General features: G+C 31.9%; 2 protein-coding genes and 1 long non-coding RNA gene across 39 annotated transcripts; all 3 read right to left on the minus strand.

Moving 5' to 3' along the window:
* Window positions 1-2,636: 2,636 nt before the first annotated feature.
* Window positions 2,637-6,576, minus strand: LOC132044370 (uncharacterized). 32 transcript variants are annotated; one of them, XR_009412155.1, is made up of 8 exons: window positions 6,341-6,576; window positions 6,148-6,226; window positions 5,876-5,920; window positions 5,441-5,569; window positions 4,481-4,902; window positions 4,340-4,398; window positions 3,124-3,194; window positions 2,637-2,953 (listed from the first exon to the last, which is right to left on the minus strand). It is a non-coding gene; the product is annotated as an uncharacterized LOC132044370 (long non-coding RNA). The 32 variants fall into 32 exon arrangements; XR_009412152.1 differs by having other exon boundaries at window positions 5,876-5,923; XR_009412154.1 differs by having other exon boundaries at window positions 5,441-5,637; window positions 5,876-5,972.
* A 3,918-nt stretch (window positions 6,577-10,494) lies between these two features.
* On the minus strand, window positions 10,495-11,338 carry LOC132044372 (uncharacterized). Its single transcript, XM_059434864.1, has 2 exons — window positions 10,991-11,338; window positions 10,495-10,875 (listed from the first exon to the last, which is right to left on the minus strand). The coding sequence occupies exons 1-2, from the start codon at window positions 11,336-11,338 to the stop codon at window positions 10,843-10,845; spliced, it is 381 nt and encodes a 126-aa protein (XP_059290847.1). The 3' UTR covers window positions 10,495-10,842.
* A 215-nt stretch (window positions 11,339-11,553) lies between these two features.
* On the minus strand, window positions 11,554-12,757 carry LOC132044373 (uncharacterized). 6 transcript variants are annotated; one of them, XR_009412161.1, is made up of 5 exons: window positions 12,622-12,752; window positions 12,393-12,516; window positions 11,999-12,291; window positions 11,818-11,861; window positions 11,590-11,705 (listed from the first exon to the last, which is right to left on the minus strand). XR_009412161.1 is itself a non-coding variant. In XM_059434866.1 (4 exons), the coding sequence occupies exons 1-4, from the start codon at window positions 12,709-12,711 to the stop codon at window positions 11,675-11,677; spliced, it is 261 nt and encodes an 86-aa protein (XP_059290849.1). In that variant the 5' UTR covers window positions 12,712-12,757; the 3' UTR covers window positions 11,554-11,674. The 6 variants fall into 6 exon arrangements, 4 of the variants coding, with proteins under 4 accessions (XP_059290849.1, XP_059290851.1, XP_059290850.1 ...); XR_009412160.1 differs by having other exon boundaries at window positions 11,619-11,705; window positions 11,999-12,312; XM_059434866.1 differs by lacking the exon at window positions 11,999-12,291 and having other exon boundaries at window positions 11,554-11,705; window positions 12,650-12,757.
* Window positions 12,758-12,899: the final 142 nt, after the last annotated feature.

Raw genomic sequence — 12,899 nt, forward strand, 5'->3', positions numbered from 1 at the left:
CTCTATTTGCGTGTGCACACAGGGCCCAACGTGATTGATTTGGTTACTCACTTTAGTTAGCCTTTATGGTTTGTATATTTTGCAAGGAATACCGCGATTATCCTTAGTGAGTCTCCATATTTTGTTTCTTTTCCTCTTTTTTTTCCCCTTAATTTCTCAATTGTTGTTAAAATTTATTTTATGTTGATTATGTCCGCCTCTTTTTATATTTAATAAGTTGATAATTTAAATAACCTACATGTCAAGTTTATAATCACAAGATTCAAATTTTTATTTTTTTATATTATACACATTTTTAATTTAGAACCACAAAATTCAAAAGTCTATTTTTATTTTTTATATTATGGGTCTAGTCAAATTTAGACACTTAAATTGAGACAGAGGGAGTATATGCCAAATGAAGGAAATGAAAGGACAATTGAGACACTGCGGACATATGGGAACCTAAAAAGTAAACACATAAGATGTAGAATTAATGTTAAACTTCTGAAATGTATACATGTTAGTCCCTGCTTAGAGTACAATTTCATGTGCTTTCTATAATAGAGTAATAAAATGAAGTGTAGTAGTAAAGAAATATCATAACGTAAAAGTAGAATACACGTGTATAGAGAATAAGTTTAATAACCAAGTACTATAATATATATAAAAAATATAAGAAAATTGATTAAAAAAAATCATAATATGTACAGAACTTCTCCATATTGTAAATTGGTCCCAAAATATGGTCCACGTGGTAAGGATGAATTTCAAAGTCAACAAATATTCTACTCTCGTTGGTGTACTCTAATAAAAATAAGCACTAAAGCAGATGAAGATGTGAAGCAGACCAATACACGTGTTATCCATAAAACAGATGGGTCCAATCACAAAGTATTGTTCACTCTGCTTTTGCTACAATAATTGCAGTGTTCGTCCGCCCAACTGTGGTCCCAAAAATTAAACACATAAGGGGTAGAATTAATATTAAACTTGTGAAATGTACATATCTTAATATCTACTTAGAGTACAATTTTATGTGTTTTCTATAATAGAGTAATAAAATGAAGTATAGAAGTAAAAATATATCATAACGTAAAAATAAAATACACATGTATAGAGAATAAGTGGCAAGTCAAATACTATAATTTATAATAAAATATAAGAAAATTGATTAAAAAAAAATCATAACATGTACAGAACTTCACCATATTGTAAATTGGTCCCCAAAATATGGTCCACGTGGTAAGGATGAATTTCAAAGTCAACAAATATTCTACTCTCGTGTGTACTGTAATAAAAATAAGCACTAAAGCAGATGAAGATGTGAAGCAGACCAATACACGTGTTTGATGGGTCCAATTATAAAGTAGTGTTCACTCTGCTTTTGCTACAATAATTGCAGTGTTCGTCCACCCAACTGTGGTCTCTATATATATTAGATGATAAAAGCCGATGCTAGTACGGCCAAACATAAAAAATAATATCACACTTTTTTATGCTAAAAAATCATATATTTTTATATTTAGAAATCATTTAATTTGAAACTTTCCCTTTTATCTTTAATGAAATGATTTAAATCTACACAAATATTAATGACTTATTTTTTACCACAAGTGTCACAGATCTTTTCTTTCTTTTTGAACTTCGTGCCTAATCAAACTATGTCACATAAATTAGGACAGAGAGAGTACCTTTTTATAATATAATTATGGAATTTTTATTATAGAAAGTATTATAATTCAATTAATTAAAAATATCAATAAATTATTTTACTTAATCTGCTTCTCCCATATATGACTTTCCTGGTTTGGTTCTCCAATTGAAAATTTTGAAATACACCTTCTCCTATCGAGTTTCATGCCATCATCTCTTTCTACTCAACAACACTGAAAACGGTTTCATGTGTGCCTGTTGTAGTCTTAAATTTTGAAGTGTAGACCAACTTCATCATTTTAAGACAATATGTGTCTACATTTCTTGACCGTTTATATTTCATCTTGTTGATGTTATTCCTCATTATTTGTGTGAGACGTATGTGTATAAACTTATATTTAAAGGTATAAGTTTTAAATCTTTTGCTCTTATGACTTCTTTAACAGTTTTTGTGTTCAATTTAAATCATTATTTCTTTTTTCTTGAATTTTTCTTCTTTAAATTTTCTCTAAGCATACCTTTACCATTTTCTGAGCTTATTATCATTATTTAAATGTCCTTTTTTTGGTTACAATTGTCTCCTATTTCTTCACGTGGACCCCACCTTAATTTATTTTTTTCCCAATTGTCTCCTAATTCTTCACGTAAACCCCACCTTATTTTTTTTTAATTACTATTCTAAAAGAGTGAGTGGACAACGATCCAACCCCCTCTTCTAATATGGTAGAAAACTAATCTAGAAGAGTTGGTGGACGACAATCCAAACCCACTCTTCTAATATAGTAGACTAGATGGCCCGTAAGCACGGGCATATGCTCGAAAATATTGTTTGTTCGTATAATTCAGTTTTTGTTGTAGAATATAAGACTATAGAAGCTAAAACTCATGTTTTACAGCAGTTATGCTGGACATATCACTATAAAGGCAGTATAAATTATCTTTACTGTTATACCACTAAAGAATTTCCTAAGTAGCTGATTTAAGAGATTACATCGCTCTGAAAAATGTAAATTTTCCAATCCAGACTCTTAAGATTAACTTGAAAACTAAAGAGCTACTTAACTCTTGTCCATATAAAAAAAACTATTGCATTCATCTCAAAGTTGGTCTAATAGTAATGAACCTATTATAATTTAATATTTACAACAAAAACATAGATTCACATACTTCTTTTTTACCAACTAAACAAGCATTCAATGACTTATGACACCAAGTGGTTTTACGTATAGGGGCTCATCTTAAACTTGTTCAAGCAACCTCCATCCGTTCTCGTCCGCAGCATCGTCATTTTCTCCCGACCTTATCGAAAGAAGAGTACCTGTCAAATTATGTGAAGTTTAAAGGTGCTTTATATCCACTCTAAAATGTATTAAAAGTATTGATAGTGCTTATTCATTATTGGTAGCCCCAAGCAGGAAGAGGTTAATGGCAGAAGTAAGTATTTTATCAGCAACATATTGATAGTTGCAACAACGAACATAAGAAAACCTGTGATTCTTCATTTGTTTCCGACCAATATTACGTGGGTCAATATCTCTTCCCCAACAACAAATGATAGGCTGAAATGAATGATAGCCCGGTAGAATCAGATTCAAGAATATGCCTGACGGAGTGTAGTAAATTACCCTTTCAGTCACTATTCTTTACAAGGGAAAGATTCAACTTCTTGTTATTGTAATTGGAAAGCAAATTTCTGTGGTTAAGAGAATTGGTGTACCAACCAATTCTAGGAAACAACTCTGAAAATGTAGTTTTTTTCAAGCCACTTCAATTTTTCTAGTAAGATATATTGCTGATTCTTCATGAAAGTGTGCAAGTATAAGAAATTACCTTTTTATTAAAAAAAAAATAAAGAAGAAAAGGAAAAGACTTCTTCAATTGAATCCAGCAAAAGCTTAAACTTAAATTTGGCCTCCCTCTTTTTAAACATTCATGAATTTTTGTTAATCATTTATAGCTCTAACTGTACTCTATTATGTTCCTCTTCAACTTTAGAAGACCAAAGCAGGACAAATATTTATATGAATATGAGATTCGTATGCACATTACGTGGATATGTTAAGGAAAGGCTTCAAGGGGCAAGCTACTCTGTTAACACTTCTTTGCAGCTAGAAGCCGATCATAGTAGAACAATTAAAAACAAACATATCAAACGAAAATGTAATAATCAGTTAAGAGGATAACAATGGATGAAGCAGAAAAACCAAAACATAATTACCACCCTATCACACACTTACCACCAGAAGGTTCTATTTTCTAGGCAGTAAACTCAAGAAATTTTTGCCTAAATCTCACAAGATTTCGTGCTCTCAGATTTTAGATTCATGCTTACCTTCTTTAACTTTCGAATTCACAGTCTCAAATAAACTTGTGTAACTTGAAGAAAAATTTAGTGGCACTACACAAAAAGCTTCAAAAAGAGAGGTTTTTTTTTTCCCTGAGAATGAAAAGCTTCAAAAGAGAGTTACGCAGTACAAACCTGTCCTTTAAGCAGAACAGACGGCAGATTTTATGGTGAAGTCTAAAAGTTGAATATAGAGAGCAAAGTAATAAAAGAAAGGATATATAATTCTTTCCATGCTTAGTTCAAGAGCCAACCAAATTCAAAATTCATAAACAATGTACATGGATTGCATACATATATCCCATCAGTAAAAATATAAAGCAGATTAAAGGTTGCATATGAAACTATATATAAAGATACCTGGAGATGGCTTGCCACATTCCCTCTTGTAACTCCTTCAACATTCATCAGGTCAAAATCTTCTTACGGACATTAGAAACAGGACGAAAAAATTAGTCCATTAATATGGAAGTATCTATATAATAAAAGATACACAAATACTAACCACAGTGATGCTAAAGAAAATCACTTCCAATGCATAAATAATTAACTGCTGCAACAAGCTTCCTATGAAGCTCTATGTCAAGCTTTCATTAGGAATCCCTGCGAAACTTTATAGACCAAAAAACACGAGTTCTCTTTTCAATTGCAGGATTTTCATTGCTTGCATCTTCTTCATCCTTCCTTTTCTTGTTAAGATTCCCGTTTGATCTGCTTTGCCTGAAAGTTGTGCTTCTCACCTCTTCCTCCTATTTGATGAGGCTTGTCTTGATTGTTAGACTTGTTCTCGTTGTCACAGTCCACATTTTTTTTTCTTATTAGATATTTCCGCACATATTTAGCTCCTCAAGCTGACAGGTCACCAAATAGAAACAAGCACTATGAGTTGTTCCGTCCATTACAGGCTTGTTGTCATTGTTTTGCTAATAACACTGGACAAACGAAATTCATTAATCAATAGATGCAATAAATCTTTACGGCTTAGGGAAAACATTATCCCTAAGATTAATATATATATATATATATATATATATATATATATATATATATATATATATATATATATATATGTTAAAGTTTAAGATACCCAATACTTGATGCTACAATATTTTATCTAACCACAACCAAAGAAAACATAAAGGATACATTTACGATTAAGATAAATAAAGGTACTTATATTTATGACTGGAAGATCCATCTCAAGACCAATAAGACCTACAAGTTTAACCATCAACATCAGAAATCTGGAAATCCACATCTATGTTTTCCCTCTATAGCCTCAAACACAAATTTAAAAGTTTTCATTACTGAAACTACAGATTTAAGCCCTCTCTCAAATGCATAAGAATCTTCCTACTTTCTATAGAACAAAGTACACACAGAGAAATTAGAGATAAAAAAATATTTGCTTTCTTGATCCAATTACACTTGTTTCTGAGTTTTGAGAATTATTGCTTATACCTTTTTTTGAACTCTCTACTTTCTTCAAATAAAGGTTGAATGTATCAGAAAGTTGTTACTGGCTATGCTGCTTCTTTAGTAGTTCTCTAGGCACAAGAAAACTCTATCTCATTCATCAACATCGCGGCTCTTTCACGAATAAAGAGAAAAGCTTTAATCTTCCAATTTGTTTCTCCAATAAACTTTCACGGAGTAATCTGATTGAATAAAATGGGAAAAATTTGATTGAGTATAACTTTCTTGCTTACCTTTTTGGTTCATAGCCTTTTCCAGTGGATCATTGTTTTTGTTCTTCCATTACCAGTCTTTCAGGTTATGGGCTATTTTTGATTTCTATCACATCTTGTTATTTAGTCGTATCTACTATAGGTTTCACAACAATTTAGAAATATAACTAAGCATATAACATTAGAACAAACAAAGTGTAAAAATTACCTCTTAGAGTCGACACAAGCAGTGCCATTTTCTTCCCTTGATCGGCTACTACTTTCAAAACCCGTGAAATCATAATTTTGCAACCATTATATTCCAACTAAATGACTAATAAATTGTCTGCATTGTCGCATATTGAGAAATCAATAAAACCACAAAATACAATTACAGAGAAGATGTAAACAGATAGGCCCAAAATTTGAAAGGAAAAAAAATATGGAGTAAATCCCCAAAATTCGAACAATCGAGAAGATATTTTACCTATTCATGATTACCTCCGAATCAAATCTCTGTCGGTGGAGAAGCATCTAAGTCAATCGTCAGTATCACATCTTTCAATTCTTTGATCCATCTCTGAAATGAAAACTTAATTAAATTCTAAAAACCTCAAATTTCCAAACTCTAAGAGAAAATCTCAAAATCCTTGGTAAAAATATCAAACTAAAATAAATTAACCACATGCAATACCTGATTGAGCAAAAATGTAACATCAAACGAACCAAAAACAAAGACAAAAAGAAATGAGCAATTATCAGCACATGTAGAAGAGACAAAAACAGAATGAATAGAATAACAAAGAAGAAGAAGAAAGTGAAGCAAGATGGAGCAGAAAAGGGCACACGTGGATATTTAGAGCGTAGTGTGAGGGACTTGCGTATTTACATTTGTACCCTTCGTCGTTCCAAGAAGCTTCACTTATTAATAGAAAAAAATAGAAAAAAAAAAAAGATTAAATTAAATAAATAAAATTAAATTAAATTAAATAAACTAGCAAACTATGCTCGTGAGATGTATGGGCCCTACATAATTAATTTGGTTACTCAATTTAGTTAGTCTTTATGGTTTGTATATTTTACAAAGAATACTGCGATTCTCCTTAGTAAGTCTCCATATTTTTTTTCCTCTTATTTTTTCACTTAATTTCTCAATTATTGTTAAAATTTATCTTATTTTGATTATGTCCGCCTTTTTTTATATACAGTAAGTTTATAATTCAAATATCCTACATGTCAAGTTTATTTTTAAACTCCGTATACAATTGACGTGAATCATTAAATTGAATGTAGGTAGCATATGTCAAATGAAGGAAATGAAAGTACAATTGAGACATTATCGGACATGTGGGACTTAGTAAACAGTAAGAGAGGTAGTATTAATGTTAAACTTTTGAAATGTACGCATGTTAGTCACGCTCGAATTGTGCAATTTGGTTGCTTTTTCAGATAACTTATTGTTGCTTATATTGGTCCACTTTGGGCGTTTGTTGTTAAATAAAAAAAATTGTCTTATTTTGGTTATGTCCGCCTCATTTATATATTTAGTAAGTTGACAATTCAAATATCATACATGTGAAGTTTATAATCACAAGATTCAAAGGATATTTTATTATATTATACACATTTTTAATTTAACTACAAGATTTGAAACTCTATCTTTATTTTTTAAACTCATACTAAATAAACGCAGAATACTTAAATTGAGACATAGGGAGTATATGCCAAATGAAGAAAATAAAAGGACAATTAAGAAACTATGACCGTGGGGATTTAGAAAGTGAACACACAAGAGGTAGAATTAACGTTCAACTTCTGAAATGTACACATGTTAATCCCTGCTTAGAGTACAATTTCAGTTATTTTTTGTAGAACTTATTATTGTTGTGTTGGTCCACCTTGGGCGTTATATAATAGAAATATAATAATATAATAAGAAAAATATAGAATAGAAAAATAGGCATATATTTTTAGTAATGTGGCCAAGTAATATTGAATGAAGGAGTACTTCATTTATTAATTCTTAAGGACGTAAAAAGTCAAATATAGTAATGTGGTCAAGTAATATGGGACGAAGAATCTTGCCGTTTTATTAATTAATAAAGAACGTGAAAAGTCAGTACAACAACAACAATAACAACCCGGTGAAATCCCTGACGTGAGGTAAGGAGGGTAGAGTGTCTGTGATTTTGACGACTCACCAAGGTAGGACGAGTGCATTCAGGAAGACCCTCGGCTCAATAGAAAGCATAAAAGCATAAAAAGACGTCAGATAAGGCCAAGAGATTACGTGAAAAGTCAAGTAATGGCCAAGTAATATGGGACAGAGAGAGTATTTCATTTATTAATTCTTAAAGAACGTGAATAGTCAAGGAAATATATATGTGTCGAAGAATTAAATTAAAGTGCATACATGTATACATGAGAAGAGAATAAATATTCAAAAAGAACGTGAAAAGTCAAAAGTGAACAAGTAAAAATACACTGAGAAGAGAATAAATATTCAGTACTATAACATTTGTCCACGTGAGATTTATTAATTCTTAAAGAGCATGAAAAGTTAAAAGTAAACAAGTAAAAGTGCACAGAGGAAATAAATTTGTGTAGAAGAATTAAAATTGAACTGCATACATCTATACATGAGAAGAGAATAAATAGTCAACGGAAACAGTGAGAAGTTAAAAGTGAATAAGTAAAAATACACAGAGGTAAAATATAAATAAAATAAAATAATAACCAAATAATTTTGTCTATGATAACACGTGGCCAAAATGATGACGTAAAATGGGCCATGAAAGCATACTAATATAGGAAATGCCATAACATTGGCTCTGCAATTACTAATATGCCATTGTTCGTCCATGTTAGTCCCTCAAAACTCTCATTTCTATAACATAGAATTAAGATGGCCCGAGCCCGTGCAAAGGACGGGCGAATGTTGTTATATAAAAGTGGTTCGACTTTCGAAAGGTACTTCCTTATTTGTTTAATAGGAGTTTAACCAACAAAAAGGAACCAGTACTATCAAGTTAAATATGCTTCATATTGTGCGGAACAAAATTATACTATTACATTGCCAATTTGTTAGAAAGAGAAAAGCTGTGAAATTTTTGATGTTCTTTGTGTAAGGGGCTACAATCTGGATTCAAGTAGCTGTAGTTGGCCGTAGAAATTGCATCTGGGTATTAACTGGAAAAGAGAAGAGAAAGCATACAAAGTTAGATAAGAATTGCTATAGGTTACAAGTAATAGAATCAAATTGTAATCTTGTTTAAGATTTACCATCGATCAGAATTCTGAGCCTTGTGAATAGGACCCTTTTGTTCAGACCATCTACATGAGGCGAGCTTAGGCGTGAAATTATACGGATTGCCTAGGAGACATTCTGCAAAATTCAAATACTCCCATAAATACTTTCCTAAATGCTACCTGGTAGTGGAAGTCAGTTTAGAAAGATGGTGGATAAACAATAAAGAGTATGCATCGGTACAAATTTGAATGCTAATCAAGTGAAAGAGAAATCATCCTAGTCAGTCGCACTCTCCTTATAGGGGTCAATTGCACTACCACAGAAAGAAAAAAAGTCATATAAATGCAGTCATAATTCTCTAGCTGCCATTCATTCTAGTTAGCCAGTAAATGACAAAGTTGTGACTTCACGGGCAATGGATTAGCATGGAAGTCCAAGTGATGGAACCATGAAGCTTTGATCTTAGAAGGGCAACATAGGAAATGCAACCAATATCAAAGACACATCAAGGGGCAGCAGAAATGTATACTAACTTTTACGAGCAACTCAAGAAGTAGAGCAAATACATCAATGCAATTGAATTCAGCTCATTGCAGAAGCTAACTATTTATAAGCTGAGTTTCTTCAGTTCCTATCTTTAAAGCTGTATGGTGATTCTACAGAGACTGAGAAGCTAACCTCAGAAGGAAGGAACGGTTGAGAATAACCGTCAACGTAGTGGTAGCCATATTTCTCCAAGAAGTTCCACTCTGGAAGTTTTGCAGCATTTTTTGGCACTTTCAGCTCTAAATAGGAAGCCCCATCTGAGGTTTTTACCCTCATATATTGAGATTTGTGAGACATCTACATCATTAGAATATATTAATAAACCCATAAATCACATTACTGAAGAAGAAAATTTCAGCTTCTGGTTATGAATTCAATAAGAAATATTACTACAAATTTAAATAGACTCCAGCTTTAAATTATTCATAGTCATTGTAAGATTGCGCTAAAGCAGAAGCAACAGAAAAAAAGAAGAAGGTGCACTATCAACATTAAGAGTGTTTTTTTCTCTGTTTTAAGCCGATTCAAAGTCCATATAACAAGAATCCTACACATCATCAAAGCATTTTTGGATTATATCACATCAATCGCTCCTGAACCCCAAAACCAAAGCTGAGAGAGAGAGAGAGCTGCATAATGTTGTTGCTGTCAATTTCTTATTGGATTTGGATTGGAATCTAACATGTTGTCAAGTGCAAACTGGTCTTTCTACTATTGGTAATTCAAGAGTATACATCAACTACTACACTCTCAATCTTACTTTAATTTTCTACACTTCAACTCAGCTACATCAGCAGTAGTTTGCATTTTATCTTCCTCTTTCACTTCTTTTTTCTCCCTCAATTCCAAGCATTAAACCAGTTTCAAAAAAAAAAAAAAAATTGTTTTATGAAATGGTTGTGGTCATGATGTATGGTTTATGGGCAAATGAAGGTTCAGAAGCTAATATTAATCCTTCAAGATTCTAAAACACAAAAATTTAGCTTTTGTAGCTTCTGAACTACAAAAGCTACAAAATCACAGTTTTAAGTCGTGATTTCAATAGTTATAAGTGAAGATAAACATCTTCAAGGCCATTGTTTTTTTGATTTTTTTCTGATAAGGTAAAATTCTACAAGGCCATTCTTAAAACAGAAGCATTCATTATCTCTTGCCTTTTTGTGTTACATAGGCAGAGCAAAATATTAGCCCGGACGATAACTGGAACATGCTGTCTGGTAAAACAGAAGCCCAAGTGGATTGAAATTAAATGCTATCATCTTAAAAGAGTTGTGCCTAAGAAACGTACACAAATTATTATTTTTTCAGTTAAAACCTATGAAGTGCATTATTACCTTGATCTTGGGCCCGGGCTAAGCAAGGGCCTTACCGGACTAACTCAAATCCCAAATCAGTTGAGGTCAATTATACCATTCTTCAGCTTCCATTCCACTCTATTCAGATATATTTCATTCCAACACTAAACAATTTGCCTTACTTAACATTAAAATAACATTCTTGACAAACACATAAGCACAAATAGAAAAAGCAAAGGTCAAAAAACCATACCATGGACTGTATACCATCAGGCCAACTACCAAACCTCCATTTCTGCACAAGCAACTTCCCTTCTTGCAACTCCACATTACTCCCTGTAACCGATCCATCAAATATACTAAACTTACCTCCCACTTCCTTACTTATCCTAGCATTACTCTGTGTAAATCCCTTCCATCTATTCTCATTCATTAATATCTCAAACAAATCTTTAGTCCAACAACTAAATTTCTCCGTCATTGTTATTGTCTTAAACCCTTCCTTTTGCTTCTCCTCTTTCACCTTCTCCTCCTCCTTCACCAGAGTCAGCGCATTGATAAGGAGACAACTAACCTGAATCTTGTAACAACTTTCCAACATGAATTTAAAACTATTCACAAGTCTAGAATTTTTGTTTAAGTATACTCTCTCGATTCTGTTTGAAATAAATCATGGATTAGCTGAAAAAAAAATAGATGTATTTTGAAATGAATCCAAAATTCAAGAACGGGCAAAACCTTTTAGATAAATCCCCCTAAAGATTTAATTGCTTCTGAAGGCAGAAAGATAATATATGAAAATAAATAAATAGAGTCAAAGAAATAGAAATGCAGAAATAAGAAAGCAGTAAATTGGGCAAAATAAATTAAGATTAGTTGAATAAATGTAATTTTTATTACCTTTGTTTGATGCAAGACAAAAAGTCAAAAGCAAGCTTCAAAAGAGAATTGATTTCCCTACAAAAGAACTGTTTAAGAATCAATAAATTTTAGTTGTGGTTGATGTTAAAAATTTGTAAAAAGAAAATTGTGGAACGTTTAAGTAAGGGAATAGGGTAAATAAGTTTTGATATAAATTACCTTTGTTCCGCAAAACGCAAAAGTGATTGCAAAAAAAGGTTATCCTGCAAATGTGTTTACCAGAAAGAATGAAAGAGGGTAGAATATATTGGAAGATTATAAGGAAAACAATAGTTGTTTAATTAAAGATATAATATAAATATATTCATACAAAGAATGAGAAAGAGAATTTTGTGGTGACCTTTATTTCTTTTTTACTGGAGTTGTTGGCTCCAGTTTTTGTTTCAGCTTGAGCGAGTGACGTCGCTCGGTTGGTACTTCTGTTTCTTCATCAAAGGAAATTAAATGTTTCTTTTTCCTTTTGCTGCCTTCTTCAATGTCAGTTTTTGGTGATTCAGGGAGAGAATGCACCATGTTTCCTTTTTCAGTGCAAGACAAAATGTACAATTTTCCAGATGTTGCTTGAGAAGTGCGGGAGAATGATTTTTTCACTTGAATTATATAAAAGTTCTGATTTAGCTTGCTTTGAATATTCTGCATTGGTAGCAACTCATCCTGGGGAGAAATATATTTTAGCTTTTTGTTTGTTCAATTGAAAAGTGAGCATGTGTAAATTATTCAGTTAGAATGCTCACCTCATTTGAAGCAAGGTCGTAAATCTCATCTGTGGTAAGGGATAATAATTTTTCTGCTTCTTTGTCCATAATTATCCCAATTATTGATCCGGAGGCATCTTGGAGATTTACATCAAATCTGCACCTGCAAGTGTATATGTGCAAAAGATAATTTTTTTTTTTATAGGAACAGAAGGATTGTGGTAAACATTGTGTTTGGACGTATGTGTAAACTTAGAGGTAAAAGTACCTGGGAATTAACATATTTTGTTGCTTACAAGTCATACACAGAAACTTTCTTTTTATTGAACTTCTCACTTCTTGTTTGCAGTTGGGACATAGTAAAACATAGCAACTTTTGAGTTTATTTGGAAGTGATACTTTTGGATAATAATGGAAGAATCAGCACGTTAAAAGAAATTGAGCATTGGGATTATAAGGATAAGCTCAACGATGACATTAATTATGAATTAGTAAATAGAAATTATACTAAAGGATATATCATCATTATTATTATTATTATTGATT

This window comes from Lycium ferocissimum, unplaced genomic scaffold, assembly GCF_029784015.1.
Source record: "Lycium ferocissimum isolate CSIRO_LF1 unplaced genomic scaffold, AGI_CSIRO_Lferr_CH_V1 ctg4291, whole genome shotgun sequence".
NCBI lineage: Eukaryota > Viridiplantae > Streptophyta > Magnoliopsida > Solanales > Solanaceae > Lycium > Lycium ferocissimum.

What these genes read in the sequence shown, in the direction of transcription:
- LOC132044372 (XM_059434864.1), bottom strand. Translation starts at nt 11,338, where the DNA reads ATGTTGGAAAGTTGTTACAAGATTCAGGTTAGTTGTCTCCTTATCAAT. An exon ending in CTGATGGTATACAGTCCATG is followed by an intron (nt 10,876 to 10,990) that starts GTATGGTTTTTT and finishes ATATCTGAATAG; the next exon opens with AGTGGAATGGAAGCTGAAGA.
- LOC132044373 (XM_059434865.1), bottom strand. Translation starts at nt 12,711, where the DNA reads ATGTCCCAACTGCAAACAAGAAGTGAGAAGTTCAATAAAAAGAAAGTT. An exon ending in AAAGTTTCTGTGTATGACTT is followed by an intron (nt 12,517 to 12,649) that starts GTAAGCAACAAA and finishes ATACACTTGCAG; the next exon opens with GTGCAGATTTGATGTAAATC. An exon ending in ACGACCTTGCTTCAAATGAG is followed by an intron (nt 12,313 to 12,392) that starts GTGAGCATTCTA and finishes ATTTCTCCCCAG; the next exon opens with GATGAGTTGCTACCAATGCA.